Source organism: Lipotes vexillifer, unplaced genomic scaffold (genome assembly GCF_000442215.2).
Source record: "Lipotes vexillifer unplaced genomic scaffold, Lipotes_vexillifer_v1.1 scaffold863, whole genome shotgun sequence".
Taxonomy (NCBI): Eukaryota; Metazoa; Chordata; class Mammalia; order Artiodactyla; family Lipotidae; genus Lipotes; species Lipotes vexillifer.
Window position 1 is genome coordinate 300,843 of NW_006788168.1, and position 25,248 is coordinate 326,090.

The 25,248-nt window shown below is 41.2% G+C and overlaps 1 protein-coding gene across 1 annotated transcript in view; it reads right to left on the reverse strand.

The window, feature by feature from the left end:
* Positions 1-25,248, reverse strand: part of KDM1B (lysine demethylase 1B) — a 55,083-nt gene that overhangs the window by 11,943 nt on the left and 17,892 nt on the right. Inside the window, exons 8-13 of the mRNA XM_007461257.1 lie at positions 23,778-23,816; positions 15,076-15,252; positions 14,626-14,700; positions 11,170-11,307; positions 6,066-6,197; positions 5,593-5,667 (exon numbers count right to left, since the gene is read on the reverse strand). Coding sequence (XP_007461319.1) covers positions 5,593-5,667; positions 6,066-6,197; positions 11,170-11,307; positions 14,626-14,700; positions 15,076-15,252; positions 23,778-23,816 — 636 coding nt within the window. The remainder of the gene's footprint in view (positions 1-5,592; positions 5,668-6,065; positions 6,198-11,169; positions 11,308-14,625; positions 14,701-15,075; positions 15,253-23,777; positions 23,817-25,248) is intronic.

A 25,248-nucleotide genomic window follows, 5' to 3' on the forward strand; every position in this document is an offset into this window, starting at 1 on the left:
AAGAAAAAGAGGGAGAGGACTCAAATCAATAAAATTAGAAATGAAAAAGGAGACGTTACAACGGACACCACAGAAATACAAAGCATCATAAGAGACTACTACAAGCAACTCTATGCCAATAAAATGGATAACCTGGAAGAAATGGACAAATTCTTAGGAAGGTATAACCTTCCAAGACTGCACCAGAAAGAAACAGAAAATATGAACAGACCAATCACAAGCACTGAAACTGAAACTGTGATTAAAAATCTTCGAACAAACAAAAGTCCAGGACCAGATGGCTTCAAAGGTGAATTCTATCAAACATTTTGAGAAGAGCTAACACCCATCCTTCTCAAACTCTTTCCAAACAACTGCAGAGGAAGGAACACTCCCAAACTCGTTCTATGAGGCCACCATCACCCTGATACCAAAACCAGACAAAGATGCTACAAAAAAAGAAAATTACAGACCAATATCACCGATAAATATAGACTGAAAATCCTCAGCAAAATACTAGCAGGGCTTCCCTGGTGGCACAGTGCTTGAGGGTCCGCCTGCCGATGCAGGAGACGCGGGTTCGTGCCCCGTTTCGGGAGGATCCCACGTGCCGCGGAGCGGCTGGGCCCGTGAGCCATGGCCGCTGAGCCTGCGCGTCCGGAGCCTGTGCTCCGCAAATGGGAGAGGCCACAACAGTGAGAGGCCCGCATAACGCAAGAAAAAAAAAAAAAAAAATACTAGCAAACAGAATCCAACAACATTAAAAGGATCATACACCATGATCAAGTGGGATTTATCCCAAGGATGCAAGGATTCTTCAGTATATGCAAATCAATCAATGTGATATACGATATTAACAAACTGAAGAATGAAAACCATATGATCATCTCCACAGATGCAGAAAAAGCTTCTGACAAAATTCAACACCCATTTATGATAAAAACTCTCCAGAAAGTGGGCATAGAGGAAACCTACCTCAACATAATAAAGGCCATATATGACAAACCCACAGCAAACATCATTCTCAATGGTGAAAAACTGAAAGCATTTCCTCTAAGATCAGGAACAAGACAAGGATGTCCACTCTCACCACTATTATTCAACATGGTTTTGGAAGTCCTAGCCATGGCAATCAGAGAAGAAAAAGAAATAAAAGGAATACAAATTGGACAAGAAGTAGTAAAACTGTCACGGTTTGCAGATGACATGATACTATACATAGAGAATCCTAAAGATGCTACCAGAAAACTACTAGAGCTAATCAATGAATTTGGTAGAGTAGCAGGATACAAAATTAATGCACAGAAATCTCTTGCATTCCTATACACTAATGATGAAAAATCTGAAAGAGAAATTAAGTAAATACTCCCATTTACCACTGCAACAACAAGAATAAAATACCTAGGAATAAACCTACCTAAGGTGGTAAACGACCTATACTCAGAAAACTATACCACTGATGAAAGAAATCAAAGATGACACAAACAGATGGAGAGATATACCACGTTCTTGGATTGGAAGAATCAATACTGTGAAAATGACTATACTACCCAAAGCAATCTACAGATTCAATGCAATCCCTATCAAATTACCAGTGGCATTTATTACAGAGCTAGAACAAAAAATCTTAAAATTTGTAGGAGACACAAAAGACCCCGAATAACCAAAGCAGTCTTGAGGGAAAAAAACACAGCTGGAGGAATCAGACTCCTTGACTTCACACTATACTACAAAGCTACAGTAATCAAGACAATATGGTACTGGCACAAAAACAGAAATATAGAATGGAATGGAACAGGATAGAAAGCCCAGAGATAAACCCACACACCTATAGTCAATTAATCTATGACAAAGGAGGCAAGGATATACAGTGGAGAAAAGACAGTCTCTTCAATAAGTGGTGCTGGGAAAACTGGACACCTACACGTAAAAGAATGAAATTAGAACACTCCCTAACACCATATACAAAAATAACTCAAAATGGATTAAAGACCGGACACTATAAAACCCTCAGAGGAAAACATAGGAAGAACACTCTTTGACATAAATCACAGCAAGATCTTTTTTGATCCACCTCCTGGAGTAATGGAAATAAAAACAAAAATAAACATATGGGACCTAATGAAACTTAAAAGCTTTTGCACAGCAAAGGAAACTATAAACAAGAAGAAAAGACAACCCTCAAAATGGGAGAAAATATTTGCAAACGAATTAATGGACAAAGGATTAATCTCCAAAATATATAAACAGCTCATGCAGCTCAATGTTAAAAAAACAGACAGCCCAATCAGAAAATGGGCAGGGCTTCCCTGGTGGCGCAGTGGTTGAGAGTCCGCCTGCCGATGCAGGGGACATGGGTTCGTGCCCCGGTGCCGGAAGATCCCACATGCCACGGAGCGGCTGGGCCCGTGAGCCGTGGCCGCTGAGCCTGTGTGTCCGGAGCCTGTGCTCCGCAAGGTGAGAAACCACAACAGTGAGAAGCCCACGTACCGCAAAAAAAAAAAAAGAAAATGGGCAGAAGACCTAAATAGACATTTCTCCAAAGAAGACATACAGGTGGCCAAGAAGCACATGAAAAGCTGCTCAACATCATTAATTATTAGAGAAATGCAAATCAAAATTACAATGAGGTATCACCTCACACCAGTTAGAATGGGCATCATCAGAAAATCTACAAACAACAAATGCTGGAGAGGGTGTGGAGAAAAGGGAACCCTCTTGCACCGTTGGTGGGAATGTAAATTGATACAGCCACTATGGAGAACAGTATGGAGGTTCCTTAAAAAACTAGAACTAGAACTACCATATGACCCAGCAATCCCACTACTGGGCATATACCCTGAGAAAACCATAATTCAAAAATAGTCATGTACCACAATGTTCATTGCAGCACTATTTACAATAGCCAGGTCATGGAAGCAACCTAAATGCCCATCGACAGATGAATGGATAAAGAAGATGTGGCATCTATATACAATGGAATATTACTCAGCCATAAAAAGGAACGAAACTGGATCATTTGTAGAGACGTGGATGGACCTAGAGACTGTCCTACAGAGTGAAGTAAGTCAGAAAGAGAAGGACAAATACCGTATGCTAACACATATATATGGAATTTAAGAAAAAAAACAAAAAGGTCATGAAGGTTTGCAGGGCAGAAGTTGAGACACAGATGTAGAGAACAACTGTATGGACACCAAGGGGGGAAAGTGGGGGTGGGGTGGGGGTGGTGGTGGGATAAATTGGGAGATTGGGATTGACATGTATACACTGATGTGTATAAAATAGATAATAAGAAAAAAAAAAAAAAGAAAAAGAAATTTCTGGCTCCAGAACCGTGTTACCACTGTCACAATCAGGAGCCATTACTACGGCTACCAGCTCCAGAAACATGTCACTTATCAAACAACCTGTACCAGCAAAAGGGATACCTCATGCCCTGGCTCTTGACTCCCAGGTAGTAAATGAGTGGATCCTGGGACCTCTAATGTTCCGGCTGTGGAAGAACCCAACATCTAGACCATTTTGCTTGGCAGCAAAGGCAGCAGAAGTGAAGCAAAAGCCATACCACACCTCCCAAGTCTCATGCGAGTGCATCTGACTGGCTGGATCTAATTCATATTTAGACCCTTGGCTGCAAGGGAGACTGGGAAATGTGTGTGTGTGTATGTGTGTACCTTCCATCATCTGTAGTACAGGATCACACAGTTGGATGAGAAAGGAGCTGAACACCAAGGACCATATCGACTGCTACCCTCATCAAAGATGTAGTCTATTGAAACCCCAACTCCAGGATCACAGGAAGTTCAGAGCTCTTCCTGTGATTTTGTCACTATTTTCTGCCATGTGAAAATTTTATAAAACATAAAACATGTTCTCTCTCCTCAATGTGGTTATAGATAATAGCCACCATGCAACAAAAAGAAAAAAAGGAACAATTAACCCTCTTGGGTATATAAGACTTTAATAAGATCTAGACGTTTTCTTAATGACAAAAAAAAAAAAAAGCTTTCAGAAACACACAAACTCAGGTAAACAAATAGGCAAAAGATATAAACATACCCTGGTAAGGAACTAACGCTAGGTCTCAGTGGAAGCAGCCTAGACTGAATTACAGTTTGTTAAGTGTTTATCGGTGTATGCTGCTGGGTTGGAGATCTTTCACTTATAAGCTGGGGAAGCTTGCAATTGAAACTTTGTGATTTGTGCTGACTACTAAAAATAAACATATTTTCTTTCCTCATTTCAGAGCAGGCTTTGAATAACAGCCTGAAACTATGTTCTAATTATTCTAAAGAGCCAGAATACAAAGAAAGAAAGCAAATATGCCTGGTCAGGGTCAGGCAGAGGGTGACCCAGCAGGGTAAGCAGACCTAGCATGTTGTCCTGGATGCAAAGAAGCAAAGTCACAAAATACCAGAGGCTGAGCCATCAGCCGACTTCCAATTTCATAAGGTGATATTAAAAAAATTTTTTTACCACCAGGAAGAATATTAGATATTAGCCTGATTCTCACCTGGGGACTCACAGACAAGAACACTGTTGCCCAGTGGTTCTTAACTCTGGTCACATGTTGGAATCACTTGGGAAGCTTTAAAAACACGACCAGATCAATTCAGCAAGAATCTCTGCAGGGTGGGGCTTGGCAACCTTTCTTTTTAAGCACCTCCCAGGTGATTCTAAGGTGCAGCCAGGATTGAGAACTACTGCTACTCCAAAGTCTATATGACCAATACTCACTATCCAGCTAGTAAATGGCAGGAATAATATGAGGAAACATCCCCCTGGGCTCATACACTCTACCCCGTCTTTCCCATTTGAAATGCAATCCTTCATTTCTGTATGAATATCAAGGACTGTGAAATATTTTTTTAGCTAGCTGAAAAGCATAAAACACAGCTAGTTTGGGAACTTATGATGGTTCATCAATTACACTCTTTGGTAATCACTTCAGACATAACTAAATTTAAATAAATCTATGGGGTTTATTAATCCCCCTCCACCCCCAACACTTTATTTGCCAACACTACAGAAATCGCAGTGTGATTTCATATATTACATTACAGCACCTTTCACTGTCCGCCTACTAAAGCTGTTTACAAAAAATTCAAATGATATAAAAAGTACTTCTGCCACCTTCAAGATAAAAATGCAGAGTGTTCTCGATCTGATTTTTAAAAAGTTTCCATGGTACAGAAACAAAAAATATCACCAACTTGGAAACCACTGAATTACACAAAGTAAAACAGGTTTTTAAAATGCAGGACTTCTCAGAGCCTTTAATGTGCTCTTATTTAACCCTAAACTTAGACTGTAGTATATAATACTTTACAAACTAATTTGGCCAAGTTTTCTTGTCAACTCTCAGAACTAATGTACCATAGAACCCACTCTGAGAAACACTATTCAGAATTCCATCTGCCATGAATCTATATAGTGTTTGAATAATTAAATCTGATTTGCATATCCACACACAACAAGTAGACATACAGAGCTCTCCAGAAATTGAACAAGGCTCTGGGCAGATTGCCAAAGGCAAACTGCTTGGTGGAAAACACTGGTCTCCCTTACTCCCAGGCCCCTGGCAGCACCTAGTGGAATCACAGCACTTACCTTTTGTGCTGTACACTCTGTCCCATCTGTAGTGGTAACTTGCACTTCATCTCCAGAATAATCAATACTCTTTACCTGCTCAAGAAAAGCAGTTATGAAAAACATAATGAGGGATGGAGCCATATGATCCAGGATCCTTTCCAATTCTCTTATTATGGGAGTTTACATTTCCAGGGCTATGGGGAATCATTTCCTGGCATTCAGAGAACTAAACAACAGTTATTGCCGCTTCAGGGAACTCTCACTCAGCCCCCTGATTATTAATGAAAATGCATCTCAGCCACTATTGTTTCCAAACAGCAGCAGCTACCTCATCGACAAGGACAATGTGACTGATCACAGTATCAAAAGTATTTGCAGACACTGGCTGAACATCAAAGCAGGCACCTGTCTCCTGTGTAATCCACATGCCCCAAACTTCACATTCTCCAAACACCACCAAACCAGAGCCTCCCACCATGGTGGATACTCACTGGAGATCTGAGCCGAATGTCCAGTCCCTCTGCCAGTTTTTCCAAGATGACGGAGTATCCGGGAGTGAGGAGGGTGTGGTCACCGGCGAACTGGGCAAAGAATTCATTGTGGTCCCAGGAGCGAGCAGACACCTGGGAAACATCAGGGGAGGTTGGGAAATGAGAGGTGGTGCAAACCCTGGGGCCTGCACCTGAGGACAAACACAGGAGCCCCAGGGTGGGAAAGGCCACCTCAGGCCAGAGGGCAGAGGGCAAAACAGAAAGGTGGGGGGTGGGGGTGGGGCGTGAATAGATAAACCCAGGTGGATAGCTGCCAGGGAAAGGGGATCCCTCAGTAAAGCACAGGAAAGCTTATTTTGGAACAAAAGGTAGACATGATTTGGGCATGGGTACCACTCCCTGATAAAAATGGAAGGTGTATTATACATCAACAACCCTAGATAAGGAGAATTCCACGAGAGGAGAACTGCATTCAATCAACTCCATATATAAATATGCCACCTAGATGCCAACACGGAAACTCCACAGACACTGAAATGCGGCATGATTTTGGAAAAGTGTGATTCCAATTGCAAAGAATCACCAAATGGAAACATGAATTGTTGTCCCTGCCCGCCCCACCAAAGAGGATTATTAAGTGAGGGGTGATCCACAGAACCACTATTCAATGTATAGCATATCCAAGTATCGGGATCACAGTTGGTGACATGAATTAGGCAAGTTTAAATTTATTTTAGCAAGGTGAACAGATCCTAATTGCGAAGATGCTCTATTCTGGTTTCTTAGGAGCAGTGTTTTCAGCCCGCAGTTGCACAGAAATGGCTCGAGGGCCCCCAAGGAGGGCAAGGGGAGGGCAAGGACACTGGCTCTTGCCGCCTCCCTGACTCAGCCCAGCAGCCCTGCTGTATTCAGGTTTACGGACTGGGTGTCGTCACAGGTATGATCTGAAGACAGGTTTCTCTTGCTTTAAAAAAATTTTTTTTCAAAACCACTGTGGGTTTCATGTACTCTAAAGTCCTGGTGTTTGATCTTTTAAGCAGCAGACCCATTGTTCCCCATTTATCCAGACCATCCCAGGCTAAATATCTCAATATATAAAACACACACATACACATAAACAAGCATCTTCAAAGCCCACCTGATGGAGGTTGCTGCCACAGGCATACTCCAGGTTACTGAGATGGAACTGAAGGACTTCCTCCTCCAGCTCACTGAACTGGATTCCAGACTCGTTAATAAAAGCTTTGTAGATCTCCTCTATCTTTTCTGCAATGGGAATGGAGCAAAGCAGAAAAAAAACTTTAACATTATTCTCAAATTCCTTATCTTTTGCATTCCACCTCCTTCAACCTGCAAGGCCCCAAACTTCTGAAGACCTTTCCCAGGTAAACTCAGGGGGAAAGAGCGTCTGTCTTGATAAGGTTGGTTTCTCTCAGGAAGTAAAAGCTTATCTCAATGGGGAACAAAACTATGCAGGTTCTATGTCTTCAACCATGTTTCATTTCTGCTTAGTTGAGAAACTATTTCTTCTTTTGCTCAAGATAAAGGAAAAGTAACCCTTGCACATATAAAGACAGAGAAAGGATTCCCATTCCCTTTCTGGTCCTATTGCCATCACCTTAAAGTCAAGTTCTTATAACAGCTCACCTCAACTAAGAGACCTATCATAGACTGACCACTGGCTATCTTCTCTCCCAAACATTCCAAATATTCCATCATCGACTTTCACCGTGCAACCCTCTGGCTCAACACCTTTAATTACTGGTTCTCCATTGCCTATGTAATAAATTCCAAAAACCACAGCCAGACAGTGTTAGCACATTTTTAGCCTTTCCAAAGACAGCAAACACCACCTGTCTACTCACAGGCTCTGCTGCACTGCTGCTCAATCTTTTCCTGGTAAATGCCAACCCTGCAAAGTCTGCTACAACCACGCCCCTCCCTGGAATGCCCTCCCCACCCCGGTCCCATCCATCCTTTACAGACCAGCATCACCTGGTCACTACCAGCCTCAGGAATCACTCCTTGGTTATCAACCCCCAGCACTTATCTATCCCATTCACCTGGAACTTTCAACTACATATATACCGCCCCCTGACATCGTTCCAATGATTGGCTTAGATTCCTTTTTTTGGGGGGTGGGGGAAGGCTTGTGCCTGACACATTATAAGAATCTTAGCACAGGTTACTTCTTTATAACCTTCCCAGTGGTGACAACCACCCAACAGATACAATGCAGTCTCAAAGCTTCTATAAAGTATTGTGCACATGCTTGACTAGAAACAGAACTGAGCATCAGTTAACTTTTCTTTTTTTGACAACTCAAGGTTCTCATTAAAATGTTCCATTCTTATGTTAGACTGTAGTATGGGGATGTCTGTGGCACCTCTGTGCTAGGCTTTTGCCCCTAGACCACTGGGCTTTTTTCCACTTTTAATACCTTTTTGTAGCAATCCCATTCCTGCCTCCTGCTATGTAGTTTCTGTTTTCCTTTAGATTTTGTAGAGGTGTGGGAAGAACCAAGACTGCTAGAACAGTATAACCAGACTGAGAGAAGCCTTAGTGTGATCTCTACGTAAATAACGTTTAAAAGCTTTAGTATATTTGCTTTGTGAAATTCACTCTACCTTCTTAGTATGTATATTTTTGTCTTTTCAGCTAAATGCTAATAAGGTGAGAGCTCAGACAGCTGAGATACGGCTAGGAGGCTCTAACTGTAACCTCAGGGACAGACGTGCGCACTATTATTAAAGCTTTTCCAAAAATATACTAATAAGATGAAACAACTACTTATACAGTAAGTGTTGCTGATCCTCCCTTAATAACTTGTTTTAAGTAAAGCCAAGAGAAAACAATATTATTAACTTTTGTATTTGGTGGCCCTGAAAGAATCATAAAGAAAAACTCCACCCAGCGACTATCACACGTGCAAAAACACTAATCAGATTCTGAGAACATAATGCAAGTCTGCCTAGTCGCTGTCTTCATTTCCAGAAAATTCAACAACTCACCACTTGGTCTGGACACCACATTTGGTTAAATGTTCCCTGTCAAGCCCAGTAAGTTTCTAAAAATGTTCTGTCACGGTTTGTCAGTCAACACTTACTAAGGGCGATTAGAATGTGGGTTGGTCTCAGAGGCGAAGAATTGAAGTCGCGGGGGCGAGGGGGGTTGGCGGCGTGGGGCAGGCGGGGAGAGAGGATAAAAAGAGGAGACAGACAGTCCCTGCTCTTGAGAAATGTACCCCAAACAGAGACAGAGTGTATTCCAGGACGGAGACTTGAGACCCCTTGCACATAAACACATAGCTGAAGCAAATTAATACCCTGCCAATTGAATTCAAATGCCCAAACTGTAAGAAACTCCGACATGGTTCCAAGAATTACAAGTGAATACATTCAGGTCATGAAATTGTAGGTTAAATAAATATGAATTTAAGAAGCAATATAGTAAGATCTCAGCGGGCGCCCGCAGGGAAATGAGCTGTTACAGTCAGGTTTTCTAAAGGGTGAATATTGTCCACTTAGTACCAAAGCCTAAAAACTTTGAATTAAAGTTCTTAAATCATAATACAGAGTCTTGCATTCTTAAACAAAATATACTGGAAAAAAAATCTTAACCTACTGTACAAAAAAGAAAAGAAATCCTTTCACACAAGAACTCTTATCTAGAAGAGTCATTATGTGGTGGCTTGTTATTCACATAGAGCTTACCACATGCTTCCTTAAAAGTAAGCTCTTCTGGGAAATTGAAAATTAAACATTTAAATAATTTTTTTAAACACTGGCTATTGTGTAAAGACTTATGTGTGCGTGTGTGCGTGCGTGCGCACACACACACACACACACACGCATCTAAAGGTCCCTGAGGCAGTTCTGCTCCCCTCTGTGGAACAGTCAGTTCAAAAGGAACGCTCCTAAGGACTATTCTTGTTGCATCCATCCAGGCTTGTGGATGAATGATGCTACTGCTAATCAAGCTTAGGTTAGAATGAGACTCAGATGGAACAATCAGAACACCATTCTCCCCATACCTCCTAAAGGGACATCTTGGAGCTGAGTCTTATCCTTCCTCCACTCAGAGACCACATCCAAGAGAGCATTAAAATGAAAATCCATGCGCTTGTCAATAGTGGGGTCAGTTATTCTTCCACCTTCCTGAATTAAGTCACATCTTTCTCCAAATTTATGCATGCTGATGCCAAGCTTCAAAATAATAAGAATAAGAAGGTGAAAAGTTTTCCCTGGAAAAAACAGGTACAGGTTCTAAGCTGAAATCAGACAGAGCTCTCATGGAGAAAAGGGTCTAGGACCTCTCAAAAACAAATGCTGATTGGGGAATGGCAGCAAAGTAAGGCAGTGAAAAACCATCATGGAATCTGAGAATGTAAGCGTGCCAGCAACAGCTTCTATGCCACGCCCTCCACAGCTTTCCAGCCAATATTTATCAATGTTTCAGATGCTATAGCTGTGCACTGCCTCTCTCTGCTCTGACATCCTATTTCCTCTATGGGATCTCATGTGAAGAGCACACAAACACACAAACACTCACAGAAGTTGAAATTGAATTGACTGTCAATAAATAGTTCAGAAAAATCCTTGGGCCTACCATAGGTCTTCAAAGACACTAGGTAGGTTTGCCTGATGAAAGATTTGATTCTCAGATAAACAACGAATACTTTTTTTTTTTTTTTAAGATAAGTATGTCCCAAATATTGCATGTAAAATATCCCATGTAATATTTGGGACATACTTATACTAAAAAAATTATTGTTATTTATCTGAAGGTCAAATTTAAGAGGGCATTCTGTAATTTTGTTTGCTTAACCTGGCAACCCTAATCAAGTGGCCTGCAAATAATGCACAAATACAATTAAAGACCCTGGGGCAGGGCGGGGGGGGGGGGGGATATTTTTATTTTAAGTCCTCTAGTTCCACCTTCGCAGAAAGGAATAACTATACTTGTTCTTATTTACTTTTCAGAGGGCATGAGGGGGCAAGAAATCATTTTGGGGTTGTTTAGAAGCATATTAATACTGCACACAAGCAAACTGAGACGATTTTTTCTTTTCTTTATCTACAATACAAATCTTAAAGAAACCCACTTGTTCACACATTAGTGCTACTGGGTTGTTAATACAGCCGTTGACAATCTGGGCTCCTCGTCCCACTGTGACGCCTGTGAAAGACTTATCATCCCACACTCGGCCTCCAATTCTGTCTTTGGCCTCCAGGACAGTCACCTAAAAAGACAATCAGGGAAGCTGAATAGGATGCAGTATAAATGTACAGTAACACTGTTAAATGAGTTTCATATCCGGTTAATGTATTATTATATTATTAGAGAAACAACTTTATAAAGAAGGCAGTGTGCATATGATCCAGGAATCCCGTTCCTGGGCATACATCCAGACAAAACTGTAATTCAAAAAGATACATGCACCTCTATATTCATAGCAGCACTATTCACAATAGCCAAGATATGAAAACAACCTAAATGTCCAACGACGAACGGATAAAGAAGATGTGGTACATATATACAATGGAATACTACTCAGCCATAAAAAAGAATGAAATAATGCCATTTGCAGCAACATGGATGGACCTAGAGATGATCATACTAACTGAAGTAAGTCAGAAAGAAAGACAACTACCATATGATATCACTTATATGTGGAATCTAAAATACGACACAAATGAACTTATTTACAAAACAGAAACAGACTCACAGACACAGAGAACAGACTTGTGGTTGCCAAGGGGGAGGGATGAATTGGGAGTTTGGGATTAGCAGATGCAAACTATTATATAGAGAATGGATAAACAACAGGGTCCTACTGTATAGCACAGGGAACTATATTCAATATCCTGTGATAAACCATAATGGAAAAGAATATGAAAAGAATATGTATATATATGTACTGTATAACTGAGTCACTTTGCTGTACAGCAGAAATTAACACACTGTAAATCAACTACACTTCAATAAAATAAATTAAAAAAAAAAGAGCGCAGTGTGAATAGGAGCCCAAGCAGATGTTAAAAACAAACAACGCAGGCTCTGGCAAGGAGTGAGTGAGTGGTCTGCTGGAGAAGCCCCTCAAACTGTTTCCTCTCAAATCCCAAAATGATAAGACTGGATGAACTAGCACGCGAAATGCATATTGAAAGCTTTTATTAAATAGTATTCCATAAATTAAAAGGCACTCTTAAAAACTAAGTTAAAGAGGTGGTTTTGTCCTATGAAATATCTGTGCCTGTAGCAAAATTCCTTTAGCATTGTAAACAGGCCTTAACTTCCCTATGACTATTATTAAAACCAAAAATCATATGTCATTATATCTAAGTATGGCCTCACAGGCTTGGCCAAAGCAGGTTGGTCCCACACCCAGACTGTTTTATCTCCTCCAAATTTCTGATGCTGGTGGTGGTGGGAGCTGCTCTCAGGTGGACAGCCCTGTGGCTCACAGAGCTTCACTGCCCTTGGTAGTAGTAACTGAAAATGTGAAACCTCTTCAGGGCAAAACCAGTCCTTTCATTTCTGGATCCCTAAAAGCACTCCTTCAAATTGCTCCAGGAGGTTCCCCGAGGTATAACCATCTGTTTGGTTGGGAGGAGTCTACTTCCTAACCACGAGGGAGAGGGGTGGCCTCCCCAGGGTCTCCTTAGAGAAAGGGGAGAATAGCAGAGGCCCCCTGAATATTCTTCTTCCTTGGACCTGTATTTCTCATTTTCTCTAACGAGAAAGGCTACAGCTTGCGATTCTCCCCTCCCCACCACCTTTCTCTGACTTCAGATGAACTCAGAACCATCCGTTTCTAGTTTATTTTAGTCTATAAGAGGAAGGCTGAACATTAAAGACAGCACCCCTCCTAGACTTTGGCTAGGACTAACCTTCCTTGTAACATCATCTGTGGGTTTCCCAAGTGAAAAACGAACAAGAAACCTTGGCCCTAATATCTAATGCTGAAATACATAAATGACCAATTAAAGCACCTCATAGCTTAATACCACTTAGACAATATTTTGAAATGCAAACACACTTCTTATACATTCAACTCAGATTCTTCTGTTTTGTCAGCAATATATAGAGAATCCAAGACGTAGGTCTTGCATTCCACCAAAAGGAAAACCTCTTAGGCAGAGCCATTGAAAACTTTCTCATCGCCGAAACTCCTCCAGCAGAGAAAAGCGTTGTGGAAAAGAAGTTGTTTCTTTCAGCCAGAGAGAATACAGCAAAAGACTAATTCAATTCTACCAAATTGATTTTCACGTTTGGTTTAATGGAAGACCAAAGTTCTTGCAAAACAAGTTTTTAAAAAAGGAGAAATGAGTCAGACATAGGAAGTCCCAGAAATTTGGAAGATTTGAATGAATCTAATGGAAATTAGATACTGAACTGCACAATTTTTGTTTTTTTGTAATCGTCTCTATTTTGGCTAATTTTAATTAGATAGATACTGAATTGCACAATTTTTGTTTTTTTGTAATCGTCTCTATTTTGGCTAATTTTAATTAGATACTGAATTGCACAATTTTTGTTTTTTTGTAATCGTCTCTATTTTGGCTAATTTTCAACAACCAGAATAAGGCAACATACTAGATAAAAAGAAATAATATCATTCTCCTTGGGGAAGAAGGATACCTCACAAGTATACAGTGTGTACTTTAAAAGTCACGTAATTCTATCTTAACCCTGGATTAACTAATTCAATCCTGCTTCCAAAAGCAAAGATTTTTGTTTTCCAGAGTAAGGTTCAAAGTGTGATTTGCATAAGAAAATGTAACTGGATAGTTTATTAACTTTTATGCAGGAAATGGTGAATTTCCAAGCTGCTATTTGTTGTCTCAAACTATTGCAGAAACAAGGGCTTTTTCTTCGCTGCTGTGTCAGTAACGACATGTCAAGAATTTCTGCTTTTTTAGTTTCACTTTTTTTTTTTTTTTTTCTTGCGTTATGCGGGCCTCTCACTGTCGTGGCCTCTCCCATTTGCGGAGCACAGGCTCCGGACGCGCAGGCTCAGTGGCCATGGCTCACGGGCCCAGCCGCTCCGCGGCATGTGGGATCTTCCCGAAACGGGGCACGAACCCGCGTCTCCTGCATCGGCAGGCGGACTCTCAAGCACTGCGCCACCAGGGAAGCCCCTAGTTTCACTTTTTATTTTATTTTTTGGCCACACCACATGGCATGCAGGATCTTAGTTCTCTGACCAGGGATCGAACCTGTGCCCCCTGCAGCAGGGGCGCGGAGTCTTAACCACCGGACCACCAGGGAAGTCCCAAGAATTTCTGCTTTAATATCATCTTAGAGTCCCTTGAGTCTTGCCCATCATAGTCTAAAATCCTCTCCAAAGCTGCTGGAGTTTCTATTTCCTCTACCTTTCTTCAATTAAACCAATTTCAAATTGTGTATCTTTTCTAGGATCTATTGTAAAGATAAAAAGATATAATGTATTTAGCATTCTTTGCTAAAATCAGGAACTAGTTTCCAAGTCTTAGAACATTTGGACCAAAGGAGCAGTTAACCATCTGTTTCCGCCTCCATGTCCCCCAAATCTTACCTTAATTCCAAAGTTATGCAGTTGCCTAGCAGCTGCTAATCCTGCTGGACCAGCTCCAATAATGATGACTGATTTCTTTACCAAAAAAAAAAAAAAAGAGAGAAAAGAAAAAGAAACAAAAATCCAATTAGAGCAATGAAAACAATGTAACAGAAGGTACTAGCTGCCAAGCAACGTTCGTTCATCTGTATTTCCTTGATGTCCTGTCTGTACAAGTTATTTCCCTAAAGAATACATTAGTACTTGTCCTGAGTCAGCCGTTCCTCCTTTCTACCGCCTAGAGGAATAGTGATTGATATTCTCTTCCCTTGGAGAAATGCATATTCTACAAAAGTCTTGCCTTATAACTTTTATAGTGCTTATGGGAGCTTTACTTGTATTATGAACATTAATGTACTAGCATTTATTATGACTGATGGTGGCAGTATTGCTAGAGCTACAGTCACCTACGTTGTGGTAATCTTTAGGAAGAAGATGCTGGTCGGTGCCGACGGTGAGAACTCCTGTGTTGATGAGACCTTTCCTCGTCATAAAATAAAGTATCCTCTCCACTTCCTGAACACATCGGATGCGCACGAGACCCCGGACGATGATGTGAGGAATACATTTCTGAGGAGTAAGAGCTTCCTGTGTTTGGAAATAAAACCAAACTGTTAAAACCAACCAACCAAACAAAAACAACTCTTGGTTCCTCAGAAAGTGAAACGTAGCATTACCATATGACCCGGCAATTCCACTCCTATGTATTTACTGCAAAGAACTACAAACATAGGTTCCAAAAAAATTCACAGCAGCACTATTCAAATTGCCAGAACAACCAAGTGTCCATCAGTGGATGAAAGGATAAAGGAAAGGTGGTCTATCCATACATGGAATATCATTTGGTCATAAAAAGAAATGAAGTGCTGATGCATGCTACAACAGGAATGAACCTTGAAAACATTATGCTGAGCAAAGAAGCTAGTTACAGAAGGCCACGTATTGTATGATTCCATTTATATGAGATACCCAGAACAGGCAAATCTTTTAGAGACAGAAAGTAAGCTAGTAGTTGTCAGAAGCTGGGGGAAGGGAAGAATGGGGAGTCTCTGCTTAATGGGTGTGGCGTTTCCTCTTGGGGTAATGAAAAAGTTCTAGAACTACATAGAAGTGATGGTTACACAATACTGTATACATATTTAATGCCACTGAATTATCCATTTTACAATGGTTAAAAGGGTAAAAATGGTAAATTTTATGTTGTGTGTGTTTTACTACAATTAAAAAAAAAAAAAAACCTCTCCAGGTAATTGGAATCCATCATTTATCACTAAGATATAGTAAGACCAAAGGAAGGTCTGCCTGGCGAAGGAAAAAAAGGAGAAAGGGACAAAAGAAGCACATAGCAATCTGCGTTTTATCACTTAAGTTTCCCCTCGCAGAGAATGACTGACCCGAATGACTGACCCGGGAGTGTGGAGGCAGACCATACCACAAATATATTCCTGACTCAATAAGTCACACAACAAAGGCCATTACAGAAACCCAGGATGCTGCTTGCACTGGCAGCAGAAAAAGCTGGACACTCATCACTGATAAGACATGGGGGGAATGGACTTAGGAACTTGTTAAAAAAAAAAAAAAGACACTGCCTTTCTCTTTTCACCCCAGCAGCTTTGGCAAGACCTTGTCTGTTTCAAAGATTCAAGAGTAATGTGGCCTCTGCCCAGTGTCACGAAGTTAGAACAGGCTTGGGCCATGCGAGCGGTGGCGGAGTGGGGAGAGGGCCCACCCCGGCCTTTCCTCTACTTGTCCCCAAGCCCCGGCTCCAACAGAACCTGAACACAGGAAGATGACTATATACTCAAAATGTGAAAGAAATAACATGTACAACATTGGCTTGGATTGCTGCAGAAGATTAAAACACGTGTTTGTATTCATGATGTTAAAGAAAAAAAATCACGATGAAAGATCCCGCATGCCACAACTAAGACCTGACGCAGCCATAAAAATAAAATAGATAAATAAAGATTTAAAAAATCATTTCAAAGTCTGACCCCTTTAAAGCAACCATATTTGAGTTTTCCCACTAGAGTATTAAATAGATACAATACTTGCTATCTTATTACAAATTAAAATAGATCCACACTGATAAGTGGAGGATTTGTTTTTTTATAAGATTCTTCTCCTGTATAAGTCAAATTTCAAAGTCAACTAAAAAGAAATGGGAAGAAAAATGAACCTAAGGCTGTTTCTGAAAAGTGCATCTTCACAACTTATTTACAGGAAATTCTGACCAGTTTTGTTTAGTTCAGCAACTGTTTATTGAATACCTCCCTCAAGCCTGCTGGAGAGGAAATGAATAATTCTACCATGCCCAATAAACTCACCTGGGTGTAATTCATATAAACTGCATTTAAAGCCAAAACTTAATCAAGTCATCTCAGACCGGAGTCTAATCCAGTGAAATACCGGGGTGGAACTGGAATATCTTTCTTTAACCAAGATCTCTTTGGCAGTCTTGTAAAATGTTCTGCATTCAGCAGTCACTCAGATAATTGCAGAAGAAATTAATAAATTGGAAAAACACTAGCGTCAAGAAAGCCTCTGCTTTAAAAAGAAAACAAAACTCGTGGTCCCACCCTGCCCACCCTCTAATTTATCTTCATCCCTTCCAAGGTGGGCGCTGTGTGAGGGCCCTAACATTTATTCAGTCCCAGCAAAAAGCGAATCACTGGTCTCAGATGCTTGAGGATAACCAGGTGAGTCAGAATCCCTGCCCTCGAGGGATTTATAATCCAATCTTTAATGTTTTATTCTTTTTTCTCCTGGTATTGTCATTGGAACTCCTTGAACCAAATTTTGCACCATATAACTAGAGAGTGAAGAATTCTGATGACATATGGTTTAAAGTGGTGATTCTCAGGAAGGGGAGACTTTGCCCCCATTTGGCAATATCTGGAGACATTTTTGGTTGTCACAACTGGGGGAAGGGGGTGCTATGGCATGTGGGGGGTAGAGGTCAGGGATGCTGCTTAAACATCCTACGATGCAGAGGACAGCCCCGACACTGAGAATATCTACCCAAATGTCAAGAGTCCTGAGGTGGAGACACCCGGATCCAAAGGTTCTGTCCACAGTCAAAGCATCTTCTCTCCTTAACAGAAGTCTGTGTCCATGTGCTGCTGGCTAACACACCCGTCACTCACCTTGCAGTGAGTGTACCACAGGGCGAGGATGAGGTTCCTCAGAGCCAGGTACATGGTGGGGTCTCGGGAATACTCTGGGAACTCATAGAGCTCATCCAGCTCCATCACATCTGGCCTCACGCACAAGGCTTTGCCGCACTCGTTGGGCTGGTAGAAAGGCTGGAAGTACCGGTTCATGCCTGGAACTGAGAGAAGACACAGAACGGGCAAACCTCACAAGCTGTAAATTCTAAATCTGGCTAAACTGAAGAGCAAAAAGACACCAGAAAGGAGAGCCTAGACAAGCTCCCCAGTCTGTCCTACATAAATATTTCCACTTCCTCTGTCCATTTAGACAAAATAGGCGTGGATTAAACAATTTTTTTTCCCATTCGTTCTTCAAAAATTCAATTTCTGTGGCATGGAAATTTTTTTTTTTTAATTTTTTGGCCACGCCACACGGCATATGAGATCTAGTTCCCCGACCAGGGATCAAACCTGTGTCCCCTGCATTGGAAGGACGGAGTCTTAACCACTGGACCACAGACCAGGGAAGTCTGGAATTTTTTTTTTTTTTTAACATCTTTATTGGGGTATAATTGCTTTACAATGGTGTGTTAGTTTCTGCTTTATAACAAAGTGAATCAGTTATACATATACATATGTTCCCATATCCCTTCCCTCTTTGTCTCCCTCCCTCCCACCCTCCCTATCCCATCCCTCCAGGCCGCCACAAAGAACCGATCCGGTATCCCTGTGCCATGCGGCTGCTTCCCACTGGCTATCTACCTTACGTTTGTTAGTATATATATGTCCATGTCTCTCTCTCGCCCTATCACAGCTCACCCTTCTCCCCCCCCATATCTTCAAGTCCGTTCTCCAGTAGGTCTGTGTCTTTATTCCTGTCTTACCCCTAGGTTCTTCATAACATTTTTTTTCTTAAATTCCATATATATGTTAGCATACGGTATCTGTCTTTCTCTTTCTGACTTACTTTACTCTGTATGACAGACTCTAGGTCTATCCACCTCATTACAAATAGCTCAATTTCGTTTCTTTTTATGGCTGAGTAATATTCCATTGTATGTATGTGCCACATCTTTTTAAAAAAAGTTTTTACTGTGGTTAAAAAAAACACGTGCCATAAAATTTACCATCTTAATCATGTTTGAGTGTTACCATTCAGTAGTGTTCAGTATACTCACATTGTTTTCCAACAGATCTCCAGAACATCTTCATCTTGCAAGACCAAAATTCCAAGCCCAACTGAATGCCAAGTCCCCACGGAAATATATCTTAAAAGCAACTTTCATTGGAATTTTTCTGATTATAAAATTAATAGGTTCATAGAAGTAAATAACAATCACTAACTACTGATAATCGTTGAGCGGTGGTAACATTTAGGAGTATAGTCTAACCTTGGTTCTGTTTCTATGAATAGAGAATATAAATATAAGTGATATTTTTTCTTACAAAGCCAGAAAAAAATGCAATAAAAAGGCTGTTTTTCCTACTGCTTTTCAAGAACAGTGTCCCATGTCATTAAATATGACTTCAATGGACATATAATATTATCTTATTTATTATTTAACCACTGCCCTATTGCTGGGCACTTAAATTTCATCCACTTACTTCACTATTATAAACAATGCCACACAAATCTTTGGACTTACTTTTGATAATCTTTGATAATTTATTTAGGATAAATTCCTACATCCAAAGAACATCTATTTTAAGGTTTCTGATTCATGCTGCCAAATTGTCCTTCATAAATGTATACACTAATGGTATCTGAGTTGCCTGTTGTATTCCTCCTTCATTAACACTGGGATTTATCACTTCAGCTTTGATTCTGACCACACCTGCATTTTTAGAGGGCCCAGTGTTATTAGTTAAAAACCTTAAGATAGGGCTACAATGTCAAAACCTACTTGCACTATCAAAGATGAAGTTTGTTAGCGTGCAGGAGATGATCTACAATTCTTGCTTGTACACCAAGAATTCTGATGGAGAATTTTAAAGATCCCTTTAAAGTAAATGGTTATCAGTCTGCCTGCCTTGACCTGAAGTTTTTCCGAGAGTGGGTTGTTTGGCTGAGATCAGCAATGGCATAATTAGAAGCAGAAAGACTCGGGGAGAAAAAAGAAGGGTGGCTTATAGAGTCAAAACTTTCTTCTGGCATGTAAGAGTGAGTAGGTATTATCATCAAATTATGCAGCTATCCAACTTTCAAGGAAATGCTCATTGAACTCCGTAGGCATGATTCCTGGACAAGTGTTACAGACTTCCCCACTGACTGAGGGAAAAATTAACTGTCCAATATATACAAATGATATGAGTGATCCACAGTGAAACCAGATCCATGAAATAATGAGGTGCTTTGTAGCAAGCTGCACACATTAAAAAAAAAAATCCTTTCCGTTCTGCTCACCCACATATTTCCAGGGCAAGGGCGGAGGGAGGAGGGAAAGCGGGGAGGGCCAGGACCAGCTCTCACCCAGCACACAGGGGACTGCCTTGGAGTGCTCCAGCTTCCCAGGACTGGCGTCGCTGGCCGCGCGGTGCGTGCTGGTGCAGGACGGGCTCATGCCAACGCAGTCGGGGTAGTAGGCAGAGAGCAGGGGTGCTGCCACGCTATCTTTCAGCAAAGGAGGTAGGATGAGCATGGAGTACCACCAATGGTTGGAAACTTCCGACACTCTCTGCAAGGGGGCAGAGCAAAACGAAGAGGTACAATGGCAACCAAGAAATGTACATGCAGAGTCGGCCAAGGACAGATGGTTCTCGTCGTGTCATCCATTCTCATTCATCCTTAACCCTTCTACCCTGCCTTCTCCCACTCCATAGTCCTAGACCAGAGTTCTGCACAGGAAGATTTAGAAACAAAAAATGCCTGATGAGACCTGGAAAGAATGTTTCCTAGGCCGAGTTTTTTCAGATCTTCAGCAACGGCCTCCCCCTTTCCCTCCCTCAAAGAATCCCACCAACACCAGGTAAGTCTTAAAGCTACCCCCACTGACTATACCGCAAGCCCAGGTTTGCTTGAGTCTGACATGAGAAACTTATTTCTGTTCCGTAATCATTTATCACCCAGCCCTTCCCCCTTTTAACTGAGGATCTAAAGATAACTGAAATTACAAAATTCAGCAGAAAAAACTATTCTCTGGAGTAGCAGTCCAAACAGTACTGCTTTTTGCCAGAGGCTACTAAAAAAACTTCAGAGGGAAAAGTACATGACAATCATCAAAATAAAATGCTCCATGTAGAACTGAATTGAAAAAGCTATTTTCAGTCTTAAAATATGTGATCATATTCCAGAGCTGATTTAACATATGGAGTCATTCGATCAAAGCAGCCCCATGATGACTAACTATTGTGATAAAAATAAAATTTACCTGGCTTCTAAAGTGAAACTGCCACATATCCTATGTTAGGCAGCCTTTGCTGAACATGATCTTGAATGTATGCTCCAGGAATTCTAGGAATCTGACAGAGGAGAACTCTGGGCTCAGGGGCCCTCTGATGTTAGTTATCCAGGCTCCACGCAAATGCCACTTGCCATCAAGCAGGGGTTTGTGATCTCAAGATGCATTTTATTTGCCCTTCAAAGTCCAAATCTGGGGCAAGCATTTTTCAGCTTACTACAAACCCTAACACCCCCCATAAGTTACTCCCAGCTGCTACACACATTTATTTTACTTGCCCGGCCCGTGAAGGCTTTTCAGTTTGCAACCTTTGTCCTCAAGGCTTGTTTTAGGTTTGGCTACCCTTGAGCAGCCTGTGCTGGACCAAAAAGAAGGAAAGCTTCAGTTCCTTCTCCAACACACCAGGGCTGCCTCTATGGACCCCCTTCCTGGCTCAGACAGAGTAAAACTGGGTGTTCAGATCCTGACACTCGAAATGGACCAAGTAGAGGGCAGAATGCCTTAAAAAAACAAGAACCCCCCAAAATAAAATAAAGTAAACCAACCAAAAAAAAGGGAGAAAAAAGAGAGGAAAAAACAAAAACAAACCACGCATCCAAGCGCTTCCTATTCTAATTCACTTCCTGGGCCTTGCAGCTGTGTTGGGAAATTAAGTCAGGACCCAAGAGACACCCTGCCATTGCTACCTGCCCCAGGCTTTCTTCCCCTTGGAAGCCCACCTGAGGGCGCACCAACCAGCCTCTGGCTTAGAGTAGGAGAAACTCTGTGACTAGTAAACCAACACGTGGTCTTGCTATTCCGAGTGTGTTAGCACACTCACCATTCTGGGACACCTGACTATAATTTTGTCGATATGCCATCAGATGTTCCACTCTCGCTTTTAATACACATACCACTGAAGAAACTGTGCTGGATACAGTCAGTCTATTAGCATATTTAATGAAATGCCCACTACACTCGGTTAAAAAGTTGTCTCCCCAAATTCACGTCTACCCAGAACCTCAGAATGTGACCTTATTTGGAAACAAGGTCTTTGCAGATGTAATTTGTCACATTGTAGTAGAGTGAACCCTAAATTCACTGTAATGTGTCCTTTTAAGAAGAGAAGAGACACAGGAACCGGGAGACACACAAGAGGAAAAAGGTCATGTGAAGATGGGACAAGAGATTGGAGTGACGTGGCTATAAGCCAAGGAATGCCAGGGACTGCTGGCAATGCCGAGCTGGAAAAGGCAGGGAAGAATCCTCCCCTAGAGACTTCAGTGGGAACACGGCCCTGCTAACACCCTAATTTCAGACTTATAGCCTCTGGAACTATGAGACAATAACCTTCTGTTGCTTTAAGCCCCCCAGGTGGTGGCAATTTGTCCCAGCAGCCCTAGGAAACTAATACAGGCACTCAAAATTTAGAAACTGCTTTAAAGGTAACCCCAGAATCCATATGAATAGAAAAAGGGTAGCAGGTATAGGTGACATGGCTATAAACCTGCTCCGGACTCTTTCTTAACCAAAGACAAAAATAAATAACGGGCAGATGAATATCCAGGGACTCTTCCAAGCTTTTTAAAGTTCTTATATCCCAAGAATATGGCCTCTGTCCTAAAGTTCAGACTCCTTGCGCGCAAAATGGTCTGAATACTAGGGGAAATATTCTTAAGGTATTTGTAAGTGTATTTAAAGTTATTTTTTCCTTTCTTTCTGTAATGTCATCCTGCCTACCCTAAATCCAGAAATTATTTAGGCGACTGCTTTACTATGGAAATGTTTGACAGTACAACTGTTTTGTTTTTTTAAATGTGTGTGTGCGCACGCACGCACACGTGCGGGCATCTCACACAGCCCTTTATGTAACAGAATAGATATGCTAGGTGTCAATTCTCCCTTTGCCTAAACATCAGTCACAGTCCCTGGGTTTCAGACATCTAGAAAAACTACAAACTATCTTGGATCGCTGTAATGCAGAATAACTCAGAAACTCAGAATTTTAAAAAATCATTTTCTGAAACAGCTATTGGATCTGGCTATGTGGCAAAATTGGCCAGCTCAGGTGGCAAAGTTTCCTAAGACAAATGAAATGTGATGAGGCTCTGCCAGCTGCTTCCCCTTCCACATCTGGGCAGGGATGGGACAAAGCAGTTATGCTGAGGTCAGAATACACAAAAACACTCTCACAGCTGAATCTGGGCCAAGACCATCAAATTATGGGCCTCCTGTTCTTTTCCCGGAACGATTCAAGTGGAGAGAAGGTCATAAAGTCGCCCTTGAAAAACAAGTATAACAAGTCTGGTCCCTGTAGGAAGGTAAGGTGTCCGTTTCTTCCTTTTTGTTTCCTTTTAACATAGAGCAATAACATTTCAGTTTTTTTTTTTAAGTTGGGAGAGGATCACCCACAAAACCACTATTGCTAGCGTTTTCATCATGTTATCCTGTTAGATTAAAACCCCTTGGATCAGCAACCAAAAAAAGAGAGATACTCATAAAACTGTTACTGTCATTTACTTATAGCACTTATCATTGAAGGCGTGACGCACTCTAGTCTAGAACATGCAGAAATACTCACGAGATCCTCTGGAAGGGAACAATGATCTGAGGTCTCAGGCTGCAAAAACAATACAAAATACAAGCATTAATTAGGTTTAATTATAAAATATAGTCTTAAGTGTCAATTACCTTCAATAAGATACCCCTTTTCACTGATTAGACTGGTAAAAAAAAAAGTGTGATAAAACACCGCATGAGTGAGGGTGCGGGGAAGACAGCCTCTCTTGTAAAGATGTCCTGGGTGGAAATCTAAAAGAATGTAACCACTCTGGAGAACACTTTGACAAAATACGAAACTTTTAAATGCATGATAATTTGGCATTATCTTGTATATATGCCCAGCAATTCCAGCCTTGCTATACAGACATACCTCAGAGACACTGTGGGTTCAGCTCCAGACCAACCATTGCAATAAAGTAAATACTGCAATAAAAGTGACTCAAACGAATTTTTTGGTTTCTCAGTGCATATAAAAGTTATGTTTACACTATGCTATAGTTTACTAAGTGTGCAATAGCAAAAAAAATTACCATACATACTTTAATTGAAAAATACTTTATTGCTAAAAATGCTAACCGTCAATGCAGGGTTGCCACAAACCTTCAATTTGTAAAAAAAAATGCGTATCTGTGAAGCGCAAAAAAGCAAAGCACAATAAAACAGGGCACACCTGTATTTTCTAGAGAGACCCTCATCCATGTGCACCAAGAGAAGGATTAGAAAATGTCCAAAGGAGCACTGTTTGTAAGAGAGAGAAGATAAACACAACCCAGAAGTCCATCGAGAGTAGAATGGAGAAATAAACTGTATTATAGTCAAGAGAATAAACTACAGCTACATGTTACAACATGGATGCCCCTCACAAACATAATGGTGAGTGAAAGAAGCCAGACCCAAGAGCATACATACTGTCTGACTCCATTTACATGAAGTTCAAAAGCAAGCAAAACAGCCATATTGCTGTTAAGTCAGAGGGGTAAGTAGAGATCCACCGCCATACCACCCTGGATGTGCCTAGTCTCTCTGGTCTCAGAAGCTAAGCGGAGGTGGGCCTGGTTAGTACTTGCATGGGGGGGAAGAGTCAGTAGGTAGTTACTCTGGGGAGGCAAGGGATGGACTCTGTGAGTGAAAAGGGGTGCAAGGGGGCTTCTGAGGGGTTGGTAAGTGTTCAGTTTCTTTACTGGGAGCTGGCTAAATGGGGACTCTGAAAATTCACTGAGCTATGCATTTTGACTTGTGCATTTTCTGTTTGTATGTTATATTTCAATGAAAAAAAAGTTACCTAAATAAACTGAAGACTGGCATACCATACGGCCTGGGAAATCTGGCCCTTGAAATATATTCCAGAGAAACTCTTGCATGTGTGCATGCACTAGGAGAGACTTGTAAGAACGCTCACAGAGCGCTGTGTGTAGCAGCCCCAAACCAGAAACAACCCTCACACCTATGAACAGGAGAACAGACATGTTGGGGTAGATTCACACAATGCA